Consider the following 27,333-nt stretch of genomic DNA (forward strand, 5'->3'; position numbering starts at 1 on the left):
TGGGTCTTATTAGACCGAATACGTAGGACCATGCACTGCTTCCACGCTGTTTGCCGTGGAAGAAAGTATTACGTTTTGTCTTGACGCAGAAAGCGGATGTAACGTGTTTCAAACTTACGTTCCGGCGTGCTTATGATAATGACTTTTCTCGTCTACTTACAGCACAGCATGTACTTAGTGGTCAGAACAAGTCTGAAAAGCTTGTAAGGTTGTTGCAGTGTAGATTGTGCCGAGATACAGTTGTCCAGAAAAAATTTGACATGTTGCTCCGTTTCCGAGTTAATTAACATTGGAGTTAGCCCATCAGGCCATTGCGCGGTGCAAGTTCAACCTCCCTGCCAGATACAATAGTATCAGCTCTCATACGGCAGATAATAGCGCACGAAACTGCTCACGCTTTGGCTCAGGTTAGATCGTTACTACCGTCCCGTGTCTAGTTTCTGTATCGCTTTATTTATCAGTTTTAGGAAACCAGAAAAAGAACACATTTGGCGACACTGTTTCTGACGGGTCGCTTGAATTTGCACGTGCAGCGGCCTGGTTGGATAGCTTCAATCCCAATTAACTTGGAAACGGCACACTGTATCGAAATCTTTTCTCAACAACTATTTCCCAGCACATCCTACCCTGCAACACTTTTAAAAGCTTTTTGGACTGGTTCTGATCACGCTGTGTGTGTTTCTCTAAGCTTCTGATCTGTCTGAAAAGCGATGTTAAGCAATGTGTTACCAGTTTTGTCTTGGACACTGAGACTTGGACTCCCACTGCGAAAAATTGTTTTTAATCAATAAAGTTTGCCAAACGAGAATTGAGAGATATGTGTTGGAAATTTACTGGGTCAAAAAAATGGTTCAAATGGCTCTGAGCACTATGGAACTTAACTTCTGAGGTCATCAGTCGCCTAGAACTTATAACTAATTAAACCTAACTAACCTAAGGACATCACACACATCAATGCCCGAGGCAGGATTCGAACCTGCGACCGTAGCGGTCGCTCGGTTCCAGACTGTCGCGCCTAGAACCGCACGGCCACTCCGGCCGGCTTACTGGGTCAGAAAGATCAGTAAGTGGGTCGGGGAGCAGACTAGAGCGGGACCCTAAGTTTCGTTGAAGCATTCTGCATATTCCCACTACAGTTCACAACCGTTATAATGGCATTCCACTCTATGTAATTTGCGTCTGTACTATCAAAAGGAAATTAGTTTAACACCACTCCGACGTAAGGAGGAATCGATGTACAGTTTTACCAAGGCTAACATAAAAAATTAACTCCTAGGTGCGTTAGTATTCACACAAGTACGTATATCATCATGGTCATAAACATCATAGTTTGCCTTTTGGTATCCACTGCTGGAAGAGAGTCTCCCTGGGACTTTTCCATGAACTACAGTGTTCATCTATTCCCATCAGCCGCGCCATGTCACGGAATGCGCGGTCACTCCCACCGGGGGTTCGAGTCCTCTCTCGGACATGGGTGTGTGTGTGTGTTGTTCTTAGCATAAGAACTTTAAACTTAAAGTAGTGTGTAAGTCTAGGGACAGATGACCTCAGCAGTATAATTACGATAAGCAAGTTGTACACTGTCCAGTCACATTGAGACCACTTTTCAAATGCCTGATTAACCACTTTTGCACCGTGGACCGCTGCGAGACCTGCAGGAAGTGTGTCTTCAGGCTCTGGAAGGTACCGAATGGGATGTGGAGCACTGCCGACTCCAGTTCCGTGGCCGTTTGCGCTAGGTTGCTCGATTGACGAGCCATGGCACCAGCAGCCCGATCGAGGTGGTCTCATACACTACTGACCATTAAAATTGCTAAACCAAGAAGATATGCAGATGATAAACGGGTATTCGTTGGACAGATATATTATACTAGAACGGACATGTGATTACATTTTCACGCAATTTGAGAGCATAGATCCTGAGAAATCAGTACCCAGATCAACCACCCTTGGCCGTAATAACGGCCTTGATACGCCTGGGCATTGAGTCAAACAGAGCTTGGATGGCGTGTACAGGTACAGCTTCAACACGATACCACAGTTCATCAAGAGAAGTGACTGGCGAATTGTGACGAGACAGTTGCTCGGCCACCATTGACCAGACGTTTTCAATTGGTGAGATATCTGGAGAATATGCTGGCCAGTGCAGCAGTCGAACATTTTCTGTATCCAGAAAGGCCCGTATAGGACCTGCAACATGCGGTCGTGCATTATCCTGCTGAAGTGTAGGGTTCCGCAGGGATCGAATGAAGGGTAGAGCCACGGGTCGTAACACATCTGAAATGTAACGTCCACTGTTCAAAGTGCCGTCAATGCGAACAAGAGGTGACCGAGACGTGTAACCAATGGCACCCCATACCATCACGCCGGGTGATACGTCAGTATGGCGATGACGAATACACACTTCCAACGTGCGTTCACCGCGATGCCGCCAAACACGGATGCGACCATCATGATGGTGTAAACAGAATCTGGATTCATCCGAAAAAAAATGACGTTTTGCCATTCGTGCACCCAGGTTCGTCGTTGAGTACACCATCGCAGGCGCTCCTGTCTGTGATGCAGCGTCATGGGTAACCGCAGCCATGGTCTCCGAGCTGATACTCCATGCTGCTGCAAACGTCGTCGAACTGTCCGTGCAGATGGTTGTTGTCTTGCAAACGTCCCCATCTGTTGACTCAGGGATCGAGACGTGGCTGCACGATCCGTTACAGCCATGTAGATCAGATGCGTGTCATCTCGACCGCTAGTGATACGAGGCCGTTGGTATCCAGCACGGCGTTCCGTATTACCCTCCTGAACCCACAGATTCCATATTCTGCTCACAGTCATTGGATCTCAACCAACGCAAGCAGCAATGTCGCGATACGATAAACCGCAATCGTGATAGGCTACAATCCGACCTTTGTCAAAGTCGGAAACGTGATAGTACGCATTTCTCCATCTTACACGAAGCATCACAACAACGTTTCACCAGGCAACGCCGGTCAACTGCTGTTTGTATATGAGAAATGGGTTGGGAACTTTCCTCATGTCAGCACGTTGTAGGTGTCGCCATCGGCGCCAACCATGTGTGAATGTTATGGAAAGCAAATCATTTGCATATCACAGCATCCTCTTCCTGTCGGTTAAATGTCGCGTCTGTAGCACGTCATCTTCGCGGAGTAGCAATTTTAATGGACAGTAGTGTACGTTCTCGACTGGATGTAAATCCGGGAAATTTGGTGGCCAGACCAGGAAGGTAAACTCATGCGGGTGCCCTTTGAAACATGCAAGTACACTGCAATCTGTGTGGCACGTTGAGTTGTCGTGCTTGTAGATACCATCGCGTCGAGAAAAAACAGATTGCATATAGAGTTGAACATAACCCCCAGGGATAGGTGCATACTTGGGTTGATCCATTGCACCTTCCAGAATGCCGAGGTCACCCGGGGAATACCACGAAAACATTCCCCAGATCATAACGCTCCCTCATGGTTGCAGGGTGCTTGCTTTCAGACGTTTCGTGCCTTACACATCAACGGCCATCTGTCCGCTGGAGCATGAAAGGTGATTCATCTGAAAACTGTAGAAAGGTTGAAGTTTGCTATGAGCGGTAGCAGCGATAGACATAACAAATGGTGGGAGAGGGGGAGAATGAGGAACGTGACGAAATACTATTAATGGAGGTAGTGGAAAAGAAGTGTCGTGATGGTTGAAACCTGTAAACAAAAGGAAGCGTAACTTGGGAAATCTTGGAGCATTCGCTTTACAGTTTGATAGAGGGAGAACTGACAATGTAAGTTTAATTTTTGGACTGAGAAGTTGTGTGTGCGACTGAAGGAAGCGCTTAAGTTTCTTCATAAATACAAAACGCTATTGAATTATGCGCATAATGCATAGTTACGTGTTCCAGAGCTAGATTGCAGCAGTAGGGAAGAGTTTGCGAATATTTTTGTTCAAATATGTCTGAAATCTTATGGGACTTTTAACTGCTAAGGTCATCAGTCCCTAAGCTTACACACTACTTAACCTAAATTATCCTAAGGACAAACACACACACCCATGCCCGAGGGAGGACTCGAACCTCCGCCGGGACCAGCCGCACAGTCCATGACTGCAGCGCCTGAGACCGCTCGGTTAACCCCGCGCGGCGCGAATATTTTTCTTTTATGAATTGACACAGGTAGGATACTAGATAAGTGAGATCGCGAGTTTAGATTATGATAAGGTGATAGGTATTTAATCTCTGATGTGAGGAACTGGTGCACCTGCACACTAGGGAACCTATTGAAGTTGACGTAGCGTATGGTAGTCCAGTAAGTTGTCTGCAACTGGACGTATGAAGCACTAAATTGGTAAAATAGATGGGTGTTTCAGATGGTTCAACGAATGACTGCATATGATTACGTTTACACGTTCTGTGGAAACATGTTCCGGAACTTTTTGAGGGCATGGAGGCAAGCTGAAGTTTTCCTGTATGTGGCGATAGTATTGTGTGTCCACACCCAGGTTCTCCATTGTTCTGTGCTAAGGTATTGAAATACTTCTGAGAAGAATAGGAAGCAACTATTCGCAATATTCAGAAATAAATAGTATCTGACAGATCACTAAGATCTCTTGGGATTTTACCGCAAAACAGACAGCAATAGGCTCTCAAGAGTGTTACAGGAGCCACACAAACAATCTTTGAAACCACTTCAGCGTAGTATATGAAAATTTTAGCTGTCTCATTTTTCTGGTCAGTATATCAATATTTGACTGTACCACATACTTTTCTGAAGACTAATAATGTCGATATTGTCGTCTCGCGGTTGTGCTGCATGGCATATTTCAGGTCATCAGTTACCTTTATAATGACCGCCGTGAAGATGGAATGAAGGAAGCGGCATCCAGCCAGGCAGATGGATGGTAGAAGGATCGAGGGAGTTCTTTGCTGAAATCAAAGAGACTGTGGCGGTTAAGTGATCGAAGATTGGTTGGTGGGTTTGAAAACATGCAAGAATAACACTGATGCGAATAAAATGTTCAAATGTGTGTGAATTCCCAAGGGACCAAACTGCTGAGGTCATCGGTCCCTAGACTTAAGCACTACTTAAACTAACTAATGCTAAGGACAACACACACACACACACACACACACACACACACACACACACACACACACACACACACACACACACACACCTATGCCCGAGAGAGGACTCGAACCCCCGGCGGGAGCGGCCGCGCATTCCGTGACATGGTGCCTCTAACCGCGCGGCTGATGGGAATAGATGAACCACTGTAGTTCATGGAAAAGTCCAGAGGAGACACTCATCGAGCTGCGGATGCCAAAAGGCAAACTTTAATGATGATGATGATGATGATGATGATGATGATGATATTTGTACTTGTGTGAATACTAACGCACCTAGGAGTTAATTTTTTATGCTAGTCTTGGTAAAATTGTACATCGATTCCTTCTTACGTCGGAGTGGTGTTTAATTAATTTCCTTTTGATAGTGCAGACGCAAGTTACTTACAGTGGAATGCCATTGTAACGGTTGTGAACTGTAGTGGGGATATCGTCTCAGTTCGCTGTAGACGCAAGCGTAGAGGAATAAATAAAGCGTCAGGTAATAAAAGTCCAGCATCTTACGTAGTACTCGGTCGTAAGAACTGCATAAAGTACCGTTACTGTTAAGAAACGCCTCAGGTAACTCTCGTTATTGCAACTATACTTTGTTAGTGCGCTATTCCAAGAACTTGGCACGTAGGACAGTAAGAATGCAGTTGCATCTAGTGGCCGGTTTCTGTTTGACCTTTCCCAGGTGCCGTTTTTAGTCCCTAAATCTGAACCTTGTGTTTCATGGCGTAGCATCAAACCGCTGTAGGACATAAAACGACAGGGACATGAAGCTATAACCGCTATGCCACTCGCGTTTGAAGACAATGGCATGCAGAATGGCAGTAGGTCGTATTTGCGGAGGAGTATGGCCAAGGTTTTGTTGTTTCGTGTAATTGTTTACCAAGGTGCGCCCTTTCAATTTTACGGACGGCTCTTTACGCACGAGATGAAATGTGAAACTTGTTACTCTGTCAATGGGTGTCACACTCACAAAAAAAGATAGATACCGCATTTTATTGTGTACTTGTAGGATGATGTGCATTACATGACGAGACAGACCAAAGCTTTCCTGAGTATCATTTTTCATTTGGAACGCCCTATCCTGACAATTTTAAATTTAGCGACTTGGCTTCCCTGTATTTCAGGAACCACTGTAGTCATTGACATGAAACTTTTGCAGGACATTATACTGTATGTTCTGAGTCTACTGAACTAGGATTGTTGAATTTCAGCCACTGTTTTCGGAGATACAATTTTTTAATTACACGGTTAAAATTTTGTGTACTTTTTTGTGCATTATCCTAAATAATTTTAATTATACATATCATTATGTTCTTCTTTTAGTTCAGTAGACTCAGGATATGTATGTTATTACTCCTTGAAAATTTTAATACTCTACTCGACGTGGTTTCTGAGATTTAGGGAAAAATGCAACAGAAAATGTAAATTTTGTGGAACGACTTCTAAAGCTTCAAAAGACTGTAACTCACTTAATATATGCTTAATTTTTTTATTTTTAGTCACTCAAAAGCACTCTGCACCATACTATATGTTGACCTTTTGATCTTTTTCCAACTATTTTCTTCTTTCTGGACTCCTTAGTGGCCAACTGTGCTGCGTACTCTGCTTTATCAGTGCGAACCTTGTCGATCCGTTCAAGTACTCTGATGTAGTGTGCTCATGGATTAATTCCCATATGCTGTAGCACTTTCACCCTACCAATGTTGCCATCATTAAAAGCAATAACAGCATCACTGACCTCCCACTTTAGTGTCTTCATTCCAACAAAAACATTTTTTGGTAAGCCACTCCATATAAGATTATTGAACGACTCATTGGGATTTTGAGTCTGACCATGCAGACACTTCTTCAGTAATTCAGGATTTGCCAGGTCTCTGTAAATAAGTTTTATGATATCCATGACTGCTGCTGGGATGGAATGTGTGTGGCTGTATGAACTATTTGAGTACTGGGCATTGCGGTAATTGCAAAAAAAAAAAAGGTTCAAATGGCTCTGAGCACTATGGGACTTAACTTCTGAGGTCATCAGTCCCCTAGAACTTAGAACTGCTTAAACCTAACTAACCTAAGGACATCACACACATCCATGCCCGAGGCAGGATTCGAACCTGCGACCGTAGCGGTCGCGCGGTTCCAGACTGTAGCGCCTAGAACCGCTTGGCCACTCCGGCCGGCGCGGTAATTGCACCATGAATCAGGTCCAGGGGGGCAAATGTGGTGCACTTGTGTTTCATCAGTTGACAGTCTGTGGAAGAAGATATCCCATACTGCCTGCTTCATTTTCAACAAATCTCCAGTATTATGTCTAATGGCCATCCCATAATATTGCTGTAGTTCATCAATCATTGTGTCTTTCAGTCCGCCTCTTGTGGTTTTACCATCAGAAAGTTTCTTGTCTCTCAAACTTTGTTTCAACTTCCTCAACCTGGTGCCCATCGTCTTCAGGACATGACCAACACTGTTAAAACCTTTATAACACAGCAATCCACAGCCTTCTATTTTTTTAAAAAAATTACCGATTTTATTAGATTTTGAAGTAATGCACGTAAAAATTTTAACATTTTCAACTGGTGTAGATAATATTTAAAAAAATAAAATAACTTCCCATATGAGTTCATAAGTGTCATCATTTATTGGGAAAATTGCAAATTTTTTAATGAGAAAAAAATCCGAAAATATGAAAAAAATCTCCGTTCTAACTCCCCTTCATGTACGCACCAGTCTGCGTCCGTTGGTTTCAGTACTGCAGCAGCATTCCATTCAACGACCGGTGGGGATGTCTGAACTGAGATGATTCCCGAAGCTTGAAGTAGGCATTTCATCGTCACGGATACAGGGGCCTACAAAATTTCGGCACACATTACCATCTTCAGTTTTACACACACTTGTTGTTCCCACCTACATTTTCATTACGGTCACAGTTACGTCTTCTACTCCACTCTGCTCCCCATTTGTTAGTTTTTATGTTTCTCCAAGTAGTTTCCAACAAACAACTGTCCATTGCTGACTCAGCAACTCGTCGTTTATGATTGCTTTCTGCATTGAAATAGTATAGTCGAATCTGGCAGTGCATGCTTATCTCTCGTAGCAGAAGCATTTTTATTTTCCCGTCCATTCAGTCTTTGTTGAGGTAATACGTACGAAATTTTCAGAAGTCTGAACGTTGTGCACATTCTTGTACAAGCATTGGAAACGTCACTTCCAAGCAACTGATCGGACCAATCCACGGGAAAAACTGAACGACAAAACTGCTTGCCCCAATATTTTCCCGTTGCGACAGCTCGGTGTGATGCTAACTAATCAGCCTCTACGCAGAACTGATTGTAGGAATGCAAGTTATTTGTAGTAGTGATGTGTGGACTATTCCAAACACGAACGGAAGCGTATGGTAACGTTTCCACGCGGAACCTCGAACAGCAAATCTTTACTAGTGCCATTCTTTTTTGTGCAGACGTAAATGCAGTATCAAGAACTTGAATTAATTTGTGTGACCTATTTTGTTGAAAACTGAAATGGCGAGACGGTGGCTGTTCGAAAATGCAGGTAGATTCTTGTAATTAAGTAGCTCAGCAACCAGCCAGTGTTATTAATGCTATTTATTAGGTATAAATAGCGCAGTTGCCAGTTTCGAACTGACTTGTTCATCCACAGATGGCTGTTCACATTTAAAATTACATTACGATGTATTCTTACATGTGAAGTTCGCTGTTTGCGGCGAAAGATAAATGACTGTTTTTATTGTAAATAGACCAAACACTGATGTGCCAACGTAATCAGCTTGCTAAGATCAGAACTGAATTAAATGAATGTGGCATTTTTTCAACTTAGACAGTCATTTCTTTATACTTTTTCTCCATTTCACAACGAAATTTCGGATGCTTAAGCCATTATCCAGTGTTTATTTTGGAAAAGGTGTTATATGTACAAAATGTATTTCCATTCGTTTTGGTTTACAGATTAATTATCAGGATGTCTTGACATTAAAGCACCTCCGTGTTCGAAGTAACCTTCGGTTGTGACCAGCTTTACTCCCTTTTCAAATTCATCTGGCAGATAGAGCAGTTTCTGTAGCGATACCTATATTTTCCTTCCTTGATTTTTGAAGAGAACTATTGACATCTCTGCTACATTCCGCCATTACAATTGGCGCTATCGAAATTGTAACTTCGTAGTGATGATCTAGATTGAAGGCATGTTTCGGTGCGTACTTGCTTCATAATTCGCAACAGCGCCCGCTTTGTACTCGTGGTTATTGTTCCACTCTGCGACGAGAATCTGTGAAAAGATGTCTGCCATTGTTTTCAGCACTGAAAGAGAACTTGTGACAAAAATAAGAAAGACATTGTGAATTGTGATATGTATTGAAGTACTTTACTGACAAGTCTATTCATCCGTGGTAGACAGAAGCGAACTACGCAGTTCTTCTTAAATAAGGTATTTCAAAAAATGTGATGCGTTATACGCGATTCGTATGAAACAAGAACATGATAGTTGGCGTTAACTAAGTGGTGTTGGTGAGAAATTGCTCGAGTATTTTATTTTAGTGTCATCCAGGCGCGCGTGGATTTGGAACCTAGACATCACTATTTCGTTTTCTAATCTCATAATGTGTTCAGTCGGAAGAAGCTACGTTTTTTGTTATGCAACATGCTTTAAAATAGTTTTTAACTGCAAAATCATGTTTCTTGCACATTTTACTATTTGAGCTCCGAGATATTTTCAAGTCACTAATAATATTTTTGAGAATAAAAGCGAAACTGCGATGAAGTAAAGAAACACGTCGCCGCTCAGATAAAGATCCCAATGACTTGTTAGACGGTTAAGTGAGGGTAATAAAACTTGAAACACATACACAGTTTGTGAATGACAAACAAGTATGAACACTCTTCAGTACGCTTCGATATGGAGCAATACTTGCTAACTTGGGCGGTGGTTTGATATTGCTGTGAGCTGTCGACTCCGCAACGGAAAATACCTAATGTAGGAGAGGATCGAAATTTGGATTTCCCAGCGAATAGCCAGCGATTCTCTTCAGTCTTCTCACGCGACGCTCTGTCTACTGTAACTGAGACTGCTTAACTGACGTCGGTGAGTCAGGAAGCAGGAATAAAATATAAAGGCTGCTAGATACGTTGCGTGTCCATTGCGATGGAAACTTACCCAAGCAAAAAGACATGATGCAGATAAATAAAACGTGAAATTACGGTAACTAAGAATTTATCTTCGACCTTGGAGCCAATGAGAGACGTACAAATTAGCCAAAGTATCGCCACTAAACAGCATAATTAATCTCAAGCAGCTGTACAACAAATACCACCATGTATGATTCTGTACTGTTTACATTCTCCTCGAGCCACTGTACAGTGCGTCCGGACGGTAGGTACTCTTTGTTCAGTTTTATAGTCATTCCCTTACCTGTTTCATTCGCAAATAGAGCCAGGGAAAACTATTGCTTGTATGCTTCCGAGCGAGCTCTAATCTCCATTGGATCATGCATAAGCGTTACGTATTCACTGGTGTACAAAATTTAAGGACGAAAGTAACTTTCGCATAATGTGTCACTGCCAAGAAACAGAGCGCGATGAAACTTGTACCTTACATTGAAAGAACAGCTACAGATAGTACAGAAGGTATCTGAGAGAAATACGCAATGAGGGGAACAGAAGTGACACTTTTGTTGAAAGACTGTAGTTACACTGAAGTTACCGCGATTTATGATTACAGAAGGCAGGACATGGGCACAAGGTTGGTAAGGATTTCTGTTTGTAGGACATTCCATTCCTCCACTAACGCTCTTGACGACTGGTAGATGATCGTTGGTACACATGGACGTGATGCAATGCGTCTCCACAACGCTTTACACACGCGCTCGGTGGGATTTAGATGTGGGAACGGCCAGGTCATTACATTCGCTGAATATCCTCGCGTTCTAATAGCTCCACCAGCACGGTTCGATGTGGTTCGCGCAGTCATCCATAAAAATAAAGCCAGGGCCGAATGCACAATTGAAAAAACGCAGATGGGAAAGGAATTCACAGGTGAGTGCACCGTTTGTGAAGATTTGGAGGTCAGTATGCCCAGACAGTATCAAGACTCACCATACCATAGCACCTGGACCACAAGAGCGAGCACTCGACAATGTTCCTGGGCGCATTTTGTGTTCCCCCTCTCGCCATTAAAAGTTGCTCAAGTTGTAGCCATAATTCAGACACCCCCCCCCCCTCCCCCCTCCAACTAAGAACTGCCACAATCACATAAAGAAATTTCCATGCAATTGCTGTATACAGCTGTTGGCAATAAGTTGTGTTGAAATATCTATTGCACTCGTCATCATAGCGGCATTTGCGCATTACATGCAGTTTTCATTGCGCGTATGTAACAGCCGTCATTGTTAGGGATAGGGGATCCCTGCACGTAAGTAGATTAGTTATTTCATTAGCAAATCTTTAACATAATGCAGCGCTTCAGCAACCGTATATGTATAGAAAATAAACATTTTTTCAGCCTTCAGTTGCAAGGTAATTTTTACTCGTTTACCTAGGTTTCGATTCCAGTAATGGAATCTTCTTCAGAACCTATAAATTAAACCACATACGGACGTATATTACTCACTGAAATGCATCATCAGTCTAATGATTGAATAATAAAGAAATCGTGATACTTAACAAAAAATTAAATTATTTTGAGAGCCAAACACTGACCATGTCACAGATTAAAAATTAAAACAATAAAGACGCATAATCATAAGATTATGTCTGTCAAAATTAAAACCATTAAGGCGAACGTAGACGAAGCTACGCCGGCCAGCTTCGTCTACGTTCGCCTTAATGGTTTTAATTTTGACAGACATAATCTTATGATTATGCGTCTTTATTGTTTTAATTTTTAATCTGTGACATGGCCAGTGTTTGGCTCTCAAAATAATTTAACTTTTTGTAAGTATCACGATTTCTTTATTATTCAATCATTAGACTGATGATGCATTTCAGTGAGTAATATATGTCCGTATGTGGTTTAATTTATAGGTTCTGAAGAAGATTCCATTACTGGAATCGAAACCTAGGTAAACGAATAAAAATTACCTTGCAACAGAAGGCTGAAAAAATTGTTTATTTTCTGTTTCATTAGCCTCTGGATAGATCAATACAGCCAGTTCAAACTTACAGGGCTGCCTTTTTCAGAAATTGCTACGTACTGAAAATGTAAATTCCATTGACGTAACGATAGTACATAAATATGCACAGCGCCCAAAGACTTCGCATATTAACAATACGTAGTTTCAGCGATCTAGCTCCGAGGTCTCGACTGTTAAAATCGCAGCATTTCTTCCGAAGATTACAGTGTTTTTAGAAATAGGAGAAAAAATCACTTATTGTTGCCAAGGTAGGTTTGACTATCACAGAGAGGAGGTTAGACGTAGTCCTGACGGAGATTGTCTGTATTTGGACTCCACGTATTGGCAGCCAAACTTTCGTTGCATTACGCCCCGCAGCTGCAGCAAACGTGTGACGTTGCTTACAGCCGTGTGCTGATTCTTGTATCTCTTTGATTCGCTGTCGCTTGTGAAACGAGCCGCCACCGGGAATGGAACCGCGCTTGTCAGGTGTTAGCGGCTCAAGGTGAACAGCGGCGTTGCCAGCTAGGGGCACTCACTTTCACTGGTTTCACTCCGTTAGCCGTGGCGCAGGAGTGCATTAGAAGCGGAATTCCACCGGCCATGCAGGCGAGGTGCCACCGCATATCCAGCCGAAAAACGGCCCCTCCGTTTCGGATAAAAAGTTTCTGCCGCACGAAGCTCGTTTTACAGCTGTGTCACTAAGATACACACTTTGCAAATCACAGAGCGGTGATTGGCAAGCTACACTTTATAGTGTGATATAAGTTAACCACGATAATAGCTACATTCGTAGACGGAAGAATGATTGCTTATTTGCGCCTCTTTGAATTGTTTTTTAATCAAATTTATTTTCGCTGCACAAATATTATGCAGCGAACGGCAGAATGTGGAACATTCAAGTAACTAACCTCACCCAATTTATTGAAAACCCACATAGCGCAAAAAAAAAGACCATTACTTGAAGATGTTAACATTGCCACTTTTGACAAGTAACTGCCATCTACAGATGTGTCATGAAAATTCACATTAGTTTCGCCCAGTGCTAAAGAGAAACCTTTTTGTGGAACATTCATACTACATTTGTATATGGCACTGACTTGATGAAACTTGTTTCTGTATGAATACGAGTGTGGTTTGATAAGTCTGGTAGAAAAGAAAGAAAAAAAGTATTTGTTTTGGAAACAACTTACTTCTCGACGCAGCCTCCTTTGAGGAATATACATGTGGTCCAGCGATCCTCCAGCTTTTTCATCCCATCGGAAAAATAGGTTCTGTCAAACTCTGCAAAATACTCGTTAACTGCAGCCATTGCATCCGCATTTGCTGAAAAGTTCTTGCGAGCAAGCCAAAATTTCATATTAGGGGACAGAAGGAAGTCACATGGGGGTGAAGTCTGGTGAAAATAGTGGATGAGAAACCAACTGAAAGCTCCGTTCATTTCGCCAATATTATCGCTGATGTGTGGTATGGTGCGTTATCCTGGCGAAAGAGCACCTTTTTGTATGCCAACCCTGGTTTTTTATTCAGCTAACTCAAGTTTCAAGCGATCCAACAATGAAGCGATATAGGATCCAGTCACGTCGTTCTGCCTTTTCCCAGGTAATTCGTAAAGATTATTCCTTGAGAATCCCCAAAGACAATGGACATCGCCGTATCAGTTGACAAAATTGTCTTGCATTTTTCGGTGGACGTTCAACTGTCTTTGTCCATAGTTTTGACACTGGTGCATAGCGATGGATCCAGGTTTCGTCAGCAGTCACAAATCAGTGCAAAAAGCGTTCCGGATTGCAATTAAACATCACCAGACAGTGTTGTAATGTTGTGCTGGATGTGCTTTTGGTCAGCTGTGAGCAATGCGTCACACACCTCGCTCACAGTTCCTTCATAGCCAATTCTCCGTGCTGGGTATTATGCTCTCGCTCGGTTGAAATGCCCATAGTTCCAGAAATCTCCCGAATTTGTATTCGGATGTTTTGCATTACCATAACACGGGTTTTATTAATGGTTTCCTTTGTGGTGACCTCTGTTGCACGGACGTAGCGCGCTTCGTCTTCAATGCTTGTCCGACCATCTTAAATTTATTAGTACAAAGGTAAATGGTTTTCAGTGATCCGCGTGAACTTCATCCAGTTCTGTTTTGATTTTTGCGGCAGTCCAAGCCTTCAAATCAAAATGTTTAATAAAACCACCAAACTCAGTTTACCCCATTTTCAATCGCTCTCGACACACTGATCAGTTCTGACGGCTGTCAACAATGATCTGTACGTCGTGTGTTGTTGACTATCTTTATGCCATCCTTTGAGTAATCAAGCTAACGAATCATGAAGGCGCAACAGAAATATTCCAAGCCTTCATGGAAATTTATCAGAGTTATCAAACTACCCTCGAATTTCTTTCACGGCCTTCGGCCCATCTTTTTAACTGAAGTGGGACGCATGACTTAGAATTCAAACGATGACAGTCGTTAGAAAGCCCGTTTTTGGAAATCTGTAAATATAATTTCTTGAGGTAATCGCTATCTCCCTTTTCACGTCTCCCATTTCAAGTTCCTCGGTGCCACCACTTGAAAGACAGCGTAAACCGCTAAAAGATTATTCCCCGTATTCTGAGAGCGTGTGTGCTATGACGCCCCCTTTTATAAATCTTCCGTAGTGGACACATCTTGAAATGAAGAAATTCGTTTAATGGTAGCAATATGACATTCGTTCTTCGCCGATATCATACGTGAATGGCATTGGTGGGAAGAGAGCAGGATTTGACAGCGGAAAGCTAGGTACCCTCTGTCACATGCCATGTGGTGAAATTGCAAATTGAAAGCGTATACGCAAATACTTTAGTAAAAGCGAAAAGACCTAATTTTATTCCCGCTTTCCTTCTGTATGCACATTAGATATCCCACACGATCTGTAGATGGTAGATTTTACACGATATATTTTCATGTGTTCATGAAATACTATCAGATATTTACGAGCATCAAGCCAAAGGGCAGGATTAGAACTGTACAAACTCGTGAACGAAATTTATTTAACTGAGGAAGTTCCAACAGACTTTCTATATAATAGGCTATAATTAATACACTTCAACAGAAACAGCAAATAGATGTGAAAATTGTTCATAAGTTACGACAGCGCCTCAGTGAAACAAAACAGCTATCTAAACAATGTTGATAATTCTCGTTAATCACAGTGCTTGATCGAAACGGTAGATAACCTGAGGTGACGAAAGTCGATACGCACAAATACAGATGCCGGTAATATTGGGTTCACAAGGTATAAAATGGCAGTGCATTGGCGGAGCTGTCATTTGCACTCAGATGATTCACGTGAATGGCTGTCCGACGTGATTATGGCCGCACGATGGAGATCAACAGACTTTGAACGCTGAATGGTAATTGGAACTAGACGCATGGGATATTCCATTTCTGAAATCGTTAAGGTATTCAGTGTTCCGATATGCACAGTGTCAAGAGTGTGCCGAAAATATCAAATTTCAGGCATTACCTCTCACCACGGACAACGCAGTGACCGACGGCCTTCATTTAACGATAGAGTGCAGTGTCATTTGCCGAGTGTCGTCATTGCTAACAAACAAGCAACGCTGCGTGAAATAACCACAGAAATCAATGTGGGACACATTACGAACGTATGTGTTACGACAGTTCGGCCAAATTTGGCATTAATGGGCTGTGGCAGCAGACGACTGAAGCGAGTGCCTCTGCTAACAGCAAAACATCGCCTGCAGCGCCTCTCCAGAGATCGTGACCACATCGGTTGGACCCTAGATGACTGGGAAACCGTGGCCTGGTCAGATGAGTCCAAATTTCAGTTGGTGGAGCTGATAGTGGAGTTAGTGTGGCGCAGACTTCACATGCCATGGACCCAAGTTGTCAACAAATCACTGTGTGAGCTGGTGGTGGTTCCAGAATGGTGTGGGCTGTGGTCCAACCCAACCGATCATTGACTGGAAGTGGTTATCTTTGGCAACTAGGAGACCTGCAGCCATTCATGGACTTCATGTCCCCAAACAACGATGGAATTTTTATGGCTGACTATATGTCACTGGGCCACAATTGTTCGCAGTTGGTTTGAGGAACATTCTGGACAATTTAGGCGAATGATTTGGCCACCCATATCATCCTACCTGAATCCCATTGAACATTTATGGGTCATAATTGATAATTCATTTTGTGCAAAAAATCTTGCATTGGCAACACTTCCGCAATAATGGATGGCTGTAGAGGCAGCATGGCTCAATATTTCTGCAGGAAACTTACAATGATTTGTTCAGTCCAAGCCACGTCACGTTCTGCACTGTGCCATGCAAAAGGAGGTCCGGCACGATATTAGGAGGCGTCCCATGAATATGTCACTTCATTGCAATTTATTGTGGATTTCAGTCTGTGATGACCATCTTCAGATCTGAATGGAATAAAAACAATTATGCCAACATGACAACATCAATTAAAATCAAAAGCAGGATATGTCCATGTCCACAAATAAAATCTGTAATACGTCACTAACTACTACCTGATGAGACTATTGACACCATACTGCCCAGTGTAAAAATTACTGCACTGTCAGTCGAGTATCACGTACTCAAAAAAATTGCGAGAGTACTTGAATGAAGAATGGACTTGAAAATTGATAGTCAATTAGGAGAGGACCAGTTTGGTTTCAGGAGAATCTGGGCACTCAAGAGGAAATTTTAGCGCTGGGACTAATAGTGCAGGGCAGATTTTGAAGAAAATAAGGATGTTTCCTACAGCATTTGTAGATTTGAAGAAGGTTTTGAAAATGTGGAGTATAATTAAATTGCTTTTATTCGCATCAACTATACTGGCAGAATGGTAATCCATTCTCTTATTAAGACCTGCTAATCAACTTTTAGTAGAGCCATGTTAGCAGTAGATAAGTACTGAAGTCATTGTTCCAAATGTATCACAACAGAACAGGCAACGTAAAGGTGACTTAAACATAAAAATCTGTCATCATTGAAAAAATTATTTGCGATATAAATAATAAAATTGTTTTTACCAAATGATTTACTTCGTTTGGGGTAAAATTGTCTTGATATCTTTATTACGAAGCTACTATCCCGGGACTCGGAACCAGTTGCAGGATACCTATCTAATGGCTTTCAGGGGCAATAAAATTTCATTTTCAATATCTCACATTTAGTGACTGAATTACAAATTTAAAATGCCATCATAATCTAGCCATTAAGAGGTATAATCATATGTTAAAATTTTATCATGGGAAGTGAGCTATTAAAATTAGAGGCTGTATGTATGTCTTAAGGCAGTGAACTGATGGCTTGCAAATTCCTTTATTCGCCCAGTATTTGAGAATGAGAGCCCTTAGTGAGTTCCAACAAACTTTACACGTAATTACAAACTTTAAACGAAACTTTTTCTCGCTGATAGTGCCCACAAAATGATAAAAGGAGAAAAAGTTCATTGTTTGTTACAGTCTCACTCTTCATGCAGTACAACTTCAGTATCGGACATGGCAAGTGGCGGCCTGTCATCAGCTGCTAATGTGTTACAGCACACTATAGATATCACACTAAAATTCTCTTCAAATGAGTGATGACATGCCAATAAAATGGACGAAAACAGGTTTTATTGCACTCTCTACGATAACTAGAAACTGATCTCGATTGCTGAAGTGAAGGTCAGTGACGCTACGAGCAACTCAGAGAGAGGATGCAGCTGTCTGTTTTCGACTGCACGTGCTCTGATATGATGTCATCCATTCCCACCATGAGTGCTACGGTGCTCGCGGCACTAGGTCAGTACTTTCTTTTAGAGTGCATGTAACATAATGTGCAAGTGAAGAGTACGGGAGATTTTTGAGAAGCAGTTGATGTAAAGGCATCCTGTTAGAATGGTCAAATGCACTGACTGGTAGTTCATCGGCTCAGTTTCAGTTCCTGCTGCTATGATTTCGTCTTCATCATCATCATCATCATCATCATCATCATCATCATCATCATATGTCTTTCTTTTTTCCTTCCATTCCTCGCAGTGTTGAACTATTAGTTATAAAATGTAAATGTATTCAAACAGTTTTTTTATATGCCACCACATTGTAGCACATTGGTAAAATTTTCCGTGAGCTGCCATGAGTTTTAATGTATTACTTCTTTATTGTTAATTCTGTTCTGAACACACTTTGCTGATTGTATCTGCATGTCTCATTGAATATACATCCAAAAATTACATCATTGTGCGACACACAGGTCAGATGATAAGATGTCATAAATACTGAGATGTGTGGAAAACTTGCTTTTGCTTGAAGTGAAGTGCAAGTTACCCAGACACTATATTTACCCAGTGTCTCATAATGAGAGCGCTTAGTGACATCCAGCAAACTTTAAGTACAATTTTAAACCTTTTCTAAACTTTGACTTGCTCACATGCTTAATGTCAAACATTTAACACGTTGACTCATTTGTAATACAGGGAGGTTTGATTCTTTAAATAATTGGGGATTTACTGGTGTTTTATTAATTGTACATAGTTGTAGGTCTTGAAGGTATTTTTCCATAGGATAGTTGACGGATGAATATCAGAAAATTACATTTGAAAGAGTAGGAATTCTAGTCTTGGTGTGGTGTATGTCAAATAAGTTTCTGCAGCTTTCTTTCAGTAGTATGTGACTCTGCCAAGTTAAATTATTGAGTGTAATTCTAATAATGCCTCTGTTATGAAATATAAGAAGTTAAACTTTCCATCTAGTTAAAAGATACAGCACATAAAGTTTCATGTTTCACTTTTTTTTCTTTCTATAAAGCTACAACTATCATTGTAATCTTAAGTGGGTGATCATATGTAGAAGGGATAGAGATCAACAATATTTGTATGTGACATATGATTAAATATTATTAAATCTTGATCTGGTGTTAATTTTGTGAATTTTTTTTTGCAGGTGGTATTTTGGAAAAATAAAACGAATCGAAGCGGAGAAGAAATTACTGCTACCAGAGAACGACCACGGTGCTTTTCTGATAAGAGATTCTGAGAGTCGTCGCAATGATTATTCTTTGTCTGGTGTGTATAAGTCTACTTCAGTTTTCTAACTTGCTTGCGTGTCTGTACTTGTGTACATTTGACGTGTAGGTTTTTAAAAATTAACAGTATCTGTTATCAGCACTTACTGGGTTCCTGTGCTACTTTTATGGTACAGATGGATAAGCATTCATCATTGCATTTGGCACATGACTTGCTTATCTCACACATTACTGAAGTTTTTAACAACTGATTGACTTCATGAAAGATCAGTGGTTTAATTGGATTTTAACCAATTTTGAAAAACAAAATGTTGGTTATATAGACATACAAGGCTACTACAAGTGATTCATTCGTCTTCAAAGCTCTGTATTTTCCAAAGTGTTACTTGTGCACAAATATGACTGAAGCATTGTAGAACAATAAGCTCATAAAGTTCGCATTTTGTACTGTACAAATGTTCTGCAAGTGTCCTGGTCTCAAACACGTCCAAGCGGTAGTCAAGTTTGTTCCATACCTTATATAGCAACATTGTTTCAGTAGTTATCGCAGCAGCATACTCGAGCTGTTCCAATGTTTTTGGCTGGGGGGGGGTACATTAATATAATCCTTTATGTACCCCCAAAGGAAAAAAATAGAAAGGTTTTAGGTCAGGCAATCTGGGGCGGCCAAGGGAATAAAACCACATCATCTACACCACAAAGCCCAATCTAGGTGGTGTGAGGAAATTTGTCTTTTAGGCAGCGACGAACACAGATGCCCCAATGAAGGGGTGTCCCTTCTTGTTGGAAGATGAAATTCAGGAAATGGGCAGTCAGCTGTGGAAACAATCAATTCACACAGAAGAAAAATGGCCCACAGAGCTACGTCTGTGACATCACACAGAAAACATTAACCTTCGGTGAATCTCATTTGTGCACACAATTTTGTGAGGATTTTCAGTGCCCCACAGTCTCACATTGTAGCAGTTAACCTTTCTAGTTAATGGAAGACAGCTTCATCACTGAATATCACCTTCGAGGTGAAATGTTGATTTTCTAATGCACAGTATTGCACTAAAATGACTGCTTTCCATATCCCAGTGACATCTCTCTCATATATAACGTACATGGTGCAATGTACACTCTAGCATAGAAGTGAGAGGGTGAGAAGGGAATGAATGTAAAGGATAGGGTATTACAGATGGTGAGGATGACATTGTAATTCTGTCAGAGACAGCAAAGGACTTGAAAGAGCAGTTGAATGGACAGAATAATATCTCCATAAGAGGTTATAAGATGTCAATAATGGTAAAACATGGGTGATGGAATGTAGCTGAATTAAAATCAGGTGATACTGAGAAATTAGATTAGGGAAAGAGACAAATTAACATAAGAGTTTTACTATGTGAGCAGTAAAATGACTGGTGATGACTGGAAGCACAGAGGATATAAAATGCATAGTGGAAAAGCAAGAAAAGCATTGCTGAAAATAATGAATTTGTTACCATTGGATATAGATTTAATTGCTAGGAAGTCTGTTCTGAAAGTACATGTCTGTAGTGTAGCCTTGTAGGGAATTGAAACATGAGTGATACACTGTTCAAACAAGAAGAGAATACAAGCTCCTCTAATGTGGAGCTATAGAAGAATGCTGATGATTAGATGGGTAGACAGCATAATTAATGAGGTTGTTCTAAATTGAGTTGGGGGGAAAAGGAAAATTATAGCAAAAGAAGCGATCGGTCATAGGGCTCATCGTGAGGCATCAAGGAATTGTCAGTTTGGTAACAATGGGAAGTGTGGGGTGTAAAAACTGTAAAGGTAAACAAAGAGATGAATGCAGCAAGCAAGTTCAAATGGATGTGGGTTGTAGTACTTATTCAGAAATGATGAGGCTTGCACAGGATGGACTGTTGTGAAGAGCTGCATCAGACATGTCTTCGGACTGAAGACTACAGCAGCAGTTGACGAGGTCATTAAAGATGGAGCACAAGAATAGATAGGGGAAGGAAGATACCATGTATTCTTCGAAGGCTCTATGTGAGGGGACTTCAAAAAATAAATCCACATTATTACAGCAGACCAAGTATCTTTTATTGAATGCTGCACACAAATACATAACACTGTTTTTCAGCATAGTCACCAAGTACCTGATAACAATGGAAGGAACATTCTACCAGTCATTAAGGACTTCGATGATAGAAATCGTCTCATTGGTCATGGAGCCACTTGAGAATTGCTATGTGAACGTCATCAACAATGGAAATCTTATTGAGAATCAGTTCCTTAATCGACCGAACAGTGTCATCTGTGGTTGATGTCGACAGTCTTCCTTCTCTATCACCACCACCCATGTGAGTATGAGTGGCTTTGGACACATTGGCCCAATTTCGCAATGGCTGGACATGACATTGCATTTTAACCATATACAGCCAGAATTTTATGGTAAATCTGCATAATTTAGGTTGTTTGCCCACAAGAATTGTACTGTCCCATGTACTTCAACTCTGGAGTATGTTTCTAGTTGTCGCACAATTTCATTTGCAAAATATGATGCACCTGTTGTCCAGAACTGTGTCTGCAAGATACTCAGAAACATGTACTCTCCTCTGACAATGCACCACTCTTATTGTACAATGCCCTCAGGTTGTGAAGACATGTGTAACTTATTTTTTGAAGTCCCCTCGTCGCCCACCCTCCACCATAAGCAATTTTAGAAACCAAAGAAAAATGGTCAAATAGGAATGGAATTTGAACTGCATTGCTCGCAGATGTGAGTCATTTGTCTGCCACCTGACACACACACACACACACACACACACACACACACACACACACACACACACACACACACACACTCTTATCACTTTCAGGGCTGATGCTTTTAGAGTTGTTAGAAAGATGTCCTAAATCATACTATATTAAAAGAATGCCTTTCTCCATCTTATTTTGAATCTGTTAACATGTTCTCCTTTCGTAGTGTATTACAAGAGTCTTACTATAAAATATTTTCATATAATGAAATATAAATGTTCTGTTTTGTGTAATTAATGTGACTCTCATGTTACGGTCCGTAAAAACGTGCAAATTTGGTTATCGACTGTGGAGTGTGCCAAAAAGTCTGTATAGTAACTGGTTGTTGTAAATCCCTTCAGAAGCAGTTATTAATCTATAATATTAGAAACAAAGTATGGTTAGGCAGTCAGAAGTTGCTTCTCATGTACTGTAACTGTAACTGTTGTAATATGAATTGTGTTTACATGAATTTGTAATACATGATGTGATATATATTTTGTTTGGTTTACTCCATTCACAGTAAGGGATGGAGATACTGTTAAGCACTATCGAATAAGGCAACTTGATGAGGGAGGCTTCTTCATTGCTCGTCGCACAGCATTCCGTACTCTGCAAGAGCTTGTAGAACACTACAGCAAGGATGCAGATGGACTGTGTGTGAACCTTAGGAAACCATGCATTCAGGTAAGTAATGTTTTCAAAACCTTTTCCTGCTGCATAGCATTGTGTGGTGCATAAAAATTTATGTGAATTTCAGTAATAATTCTTTAGAAGATTGCTGGCTGTTTTTTTTCTTTTTTGTTATAACAATCATTGCAACAGAAAAAAGTAATATAACAGGGAATCTCTTTCTGCAGACATTTTTGTTTATCTTGCTTTTCATCTTAAAATGTTGCTTAAAATGGATCGACCAGTATTTTCAGAATTACTAAGTTTTCAATGCACTAAGGATTATGTTAGTAATGACTAAGAACTTTATATTTTTGGTTCTCGGTGTGCGGGCTACTAGTGCATGTGTATCTAAAAGTAGAAACATTTACATTGCACTTCTGAGAAATAAAATTATTAAGGCATGTTCACATATTTTGGTAAGGTATTTGTATGGACTGAGATTGTCTTGTTTTCGTGTGAATTCTTTTGCTTCAGTTATCTTCATTAATACTGTATTCAAATGGAATACCGTTTATAACTTGATTTTGTGGATGAAAGCTGAAATAAACGTTGCAATAATTTCTCAGATAATTTGCTTCAGCTGCTTCATTTTCTACCTCGTTTTGCCATAAATACCATTTGCTCCTCTGTGATATCTTTATTGCTGTTGTTGAATGAAGTCACCTAGGAGCAGCAGTTCTTTTGCATTGCATGTGTTTTTCTAAAATGTAAACTGTTTCTATATTGCAATATTTATTAATTTAAGAACTACCTTAGTCACATGTATTTTGGAAATAATGAAACAGTATATTGTCGAATCATCAGTGCTTCATCCATACCTTTATTTCTGCATTCTGTTTGTCACAAAAATGCAAATAATTTTCTTTACAGAAAGCATGGCTTCTGTACAAGATGTGATAAAGCTCTGTAGACATTTATTTGTAAAAAAAATAGTTAAAGATCAATTGTTAACAGATTTTGAGTGCACATATTTATTCAGTGTCTATATTTTAATTCTAGACACTCTTAGCTCAATCTGCTGGAAAATTAGTGGAACTGAGCAGGCATCATGGAAAGACTGTGGTAAAAATATTTGTCACATGTGTAAAGCTTAGTTTTCACTAACAGTCTTAATATTTGTTTCTTTTTTTTTCATTTTATGTAGTTGTTGAGTTACAGGATCTGTTGTTAAACTGATCTAATATTTTGTGTTATATGATAATTTGGTGCCAATGGACCAATTTACTCTTTTGTTTTCTTTACTGCTTCCCCTGCTGGATATTTTGGTAAATCATGGCTATTTATTGTAGCATTGTTACACTCAACAGAATGTTAGGAGTTATTGCGTGTATAATTACTTGCATGTGCTTCTTCTTGCATATATTTATAGCCCATTTTGAGCCAGAATGCAGAATGGAAATGTATGGATGCCTAGGGTGTCAATAAATCACTTGCGTAGAGAAATAAGCACTGTATATATCACATTGCTGCTTTAGCACTTTCTAGAAAAGCATTGTTTTTGTGTATTTCCATAATATAGAATAATTATGTGCCTAAGCATATAGGGGTTATCCACTATTTTTTGCACTATTCTTTGTGTTCGTTAATTTAGTGAACTTGTTCCACATTTGTTGGGTTATTTATATGCACATAGAACCATTATACTATGAATGAAAATCATTCCTCAGCTGCATCAGATTCTTTTGTTACTGTTATCCCTCTGTTACATTGCTGTTGTAGTTGAATTCCTTGATGATATGCTTTTTGCTGCTTCATTCTGTATAGAAGTGGAGATATTATAAAGTACTTTCCTTGTAGTGACATTGCAAAAATTTAGTGGTCACAATTTGAATGTTGTGTATTAATGTGTGGCATCAAACACACATTGCTTGATAAAAGTTAAATTTTTCATAAAAAGTTGTTTTGCGGCTTATGCAAAATACTTCTCAGTCCATATTAGTTCTGTTTAATGTAGGTATTTGTTGCCTTAACTGCATTATTTCATATGTTGTGCCTGGTTGCATTCGTTTGCACTTTCAGTTTTGTGTGTTGATGGTTAATCACTGTGTCAGAAATATCTCCAGTGCATCAACAATGTACAGAAACAAATACAGTCTGTAATTATGGATTTAAAATAATCTTCATGAATGTCTGTGTCAATACTTACAGCAGTCTCAACATCTTTCTCGCTATGGTGAAGACTGCAAAGAATCTTTGTTATAAAGTGCTCAACTAAGACCAAAGTATTCAAGTTATAAAAATCTTTTGCTTGCTTGGTATTTGTTGTTGTTTATGTTTGAATTGCCTTTCCAGTCAGTATGGTTATCTTCCCAATTTCCTTTTTGTTATAAATTTCCAAGCTCAGTTATGTGCAAAGTAAAAATGTTTCTCAAGATTAATGTAGACCCTCTTTCAATTCATCTCAATGTGACAGCAAGTATTTTTGTTGTGCCTTATTAAATTCTGCTTGAAAATGTGTTACAATATAACAAGTCAACAAATCAAATTTCATAACAATAGTTAATTTGTGTTATTCATTTTTCTTAATGAATACCAAATTCAGAGTGATAAATCCAAAGCAATTAGTTCACCAACATCTGAATGTGTGTTCAACTTTTCAAGGAAGTTATTTTAGACAGCTGGTGCTGTAAAACATTTAGACTAGTGTATTTTGATTTTTGACTCAACATCACTTTAGAATTAAATTTGATTAACATCTAACTTAATGTGTAGACACACTTTCGTATGTATTTGAATATTTGCTTGTTCTGTGGTGTTTGACAAGAAACACACACACACACACACACACACACGCACACACACACACACACACACACACACACACACACACACACACACACACACACACACACACACATATATTCACACACTGTATTTCAGTACTTCATGACCCGTGACTTATTGTGATGCTTTGCCACGAATTAGAACAGAATTTGTTGCTAGATCGACAGATCATAGTTCTTAGACTTTCTGAATTAGAGGGAACTGAAAACCATTGAGAAAATAAAGAGAGAAAAAAGGGAAATAAAAGAGATTTAGTTTTTTGATTCTGTGTTTGGAATTAACTATCTCGTAGAACCACATAAGATTTTAGAACATCTTGAATGTAAACTGAATTAAGCTCATTCCAGTAACTCAGTTGGGAAAATTCCAAATAATTAATATGCTGAAACAACATAAATCTGTATGCTAGTGTTATCAGTTTTATGTGAAATATGATGACGTAATTGGAAACACTAGAATACTGCTGTTACTTGTCACATACATTATATTTTTTCGGTTAGTATGTTTTGTACTTTGAACTTTCATCATCATACTCTTAGCCAGCATTTATGGGCGATGATAACCTGATCTCATCTGTGGTGATTATTTGTATTCACTAGCATTACAACAGTCATAATTCAATTGTTTGTATGATGATCATTTAGTATGTGAAGATCACCTTACAATTACAATGTTCACATTACTGGTACCAGTTTTGGTGATTTACTGCCATCTTCAGATGTGATTAATCCGCTAACAGATTTGTCCTGCTATATGCATTCAGTGATGTGAAATGTGTCAGTGAATTACATCTCATGAAACTTCCTGATAGATTATAACTGTGTGCTGGACGACTGGGACTCGAACGTGGGATCTTTCTAATTGTGCATCATGTCGTAACATACTTAAAAAAAAAAAATTAGTTGAACAAAGATATTTTTATTTATTTATATGGCAGTATGTTTAAATCACTTAAATGTCAAAATGTAGAATTGTAACTAGGTTGATATTGTTCATGTTAAATTTATCTTTTCAGTCATAAACATCTATACCATTGTTATTGACAGAATATAGAAGATTTGAAATATTTAAATTGGTCTACTTTCTTAAACGCTTTTTGATCAGTGTTATGGAATTTTCTTTTTCATTGATAAAATTTCAAATTTTTTAGCTGATTTTAATGAAAGGACTCGTTCCTTTGTGTTTTTGCTGTCACAACATTTGAACACTTTCACTACCACACTTTTGTACATATAATTTCAACTTTTGTCATAATAAAAAAAAAAATAATAATAAAATAAATTCTGCACTCTGTGACAAATACTGTACACACGTTAAAATAAATTCTGGGTTTCACTTTACTTTAGGAGTGAAATATCTTGTTTTGTGCCTCACTTGATAACATTTTTACAACTTTGTTCATGGGGTCGCATTTTAGTAAAGCCGATAATCATCTGATGCAACATTGGTGACAACTGGCTTCTGCCTCAAATTTTTGTGCTACTGAACTTAAACATCTTGACGTCATGTTACCTTGACTTCAAAATATGTTTGTCCCGTTATCCGTGAAAAACAGCTTTCAGTGGATTTAAATCACTAGATAAGACTACTGCAACCAATAGCCATGTTAGATTGTTAAAAAAAAAGGTCATTCAAGTGCAAAATTTTTGGGGGGAATTTGAGATCTGTGCACATTTAAGTATGTAGTTGAAAAGAACCAAATAAGTGTCAGCTTTTATAATTATGATTATTTGAAAGTAAATTGTGCTTTAACTTCAAAAAATTATATTGTGTTTCTAGCAAGATGAATGTTTTATAAATTAGTAACTTAACCATAATTTTGTAATTCATCTCATATTACTGTACTTCCTTCAGGTAATGTAAA

At 39.6% G+C, this 27,333-nt stretch overlaps 1 protein-coding gene across 1 annotated transcript in view; it reads left to right on the forward strand.

The window, feature by feature from the left end:
* The window catches only part of LOC126262209 (tyrosine-protein kinase Src42A), a 194,839-nt gene that overhangs the window by 155,541 nt on the left and 11,965 nt on the right, over positions 1–27,333 (forward strand). The window contains exons 2-3 of the mRNA XM_049958635.1: positions 19,157–19,278; positions 22,534–22,697. Coding sequence (XP_049814592.1) covers positions 19,157–19,278; positions 22,534–22,697 — 286 coding nt within the window. The remainder of the gene's footprint in view (positions 1–19,156; positions 19,279–22,533; positions 22,698–27,333) is intronic.

Source organism: Schistocerca nitens, chromosome 6 (genome assembly GCF_023898315.1).
Source record: "Schistocerca nitens isolate TAMUIC-IGC-003100 chromosome 6, iqSchNite1.1, whole genome shotgun sequence".
NCBI lineage: Eukaryota > Metazoa > Arthropoda > Insecta > Orthoptera > Acrididae > Schistocerca > Schistocerca nitens.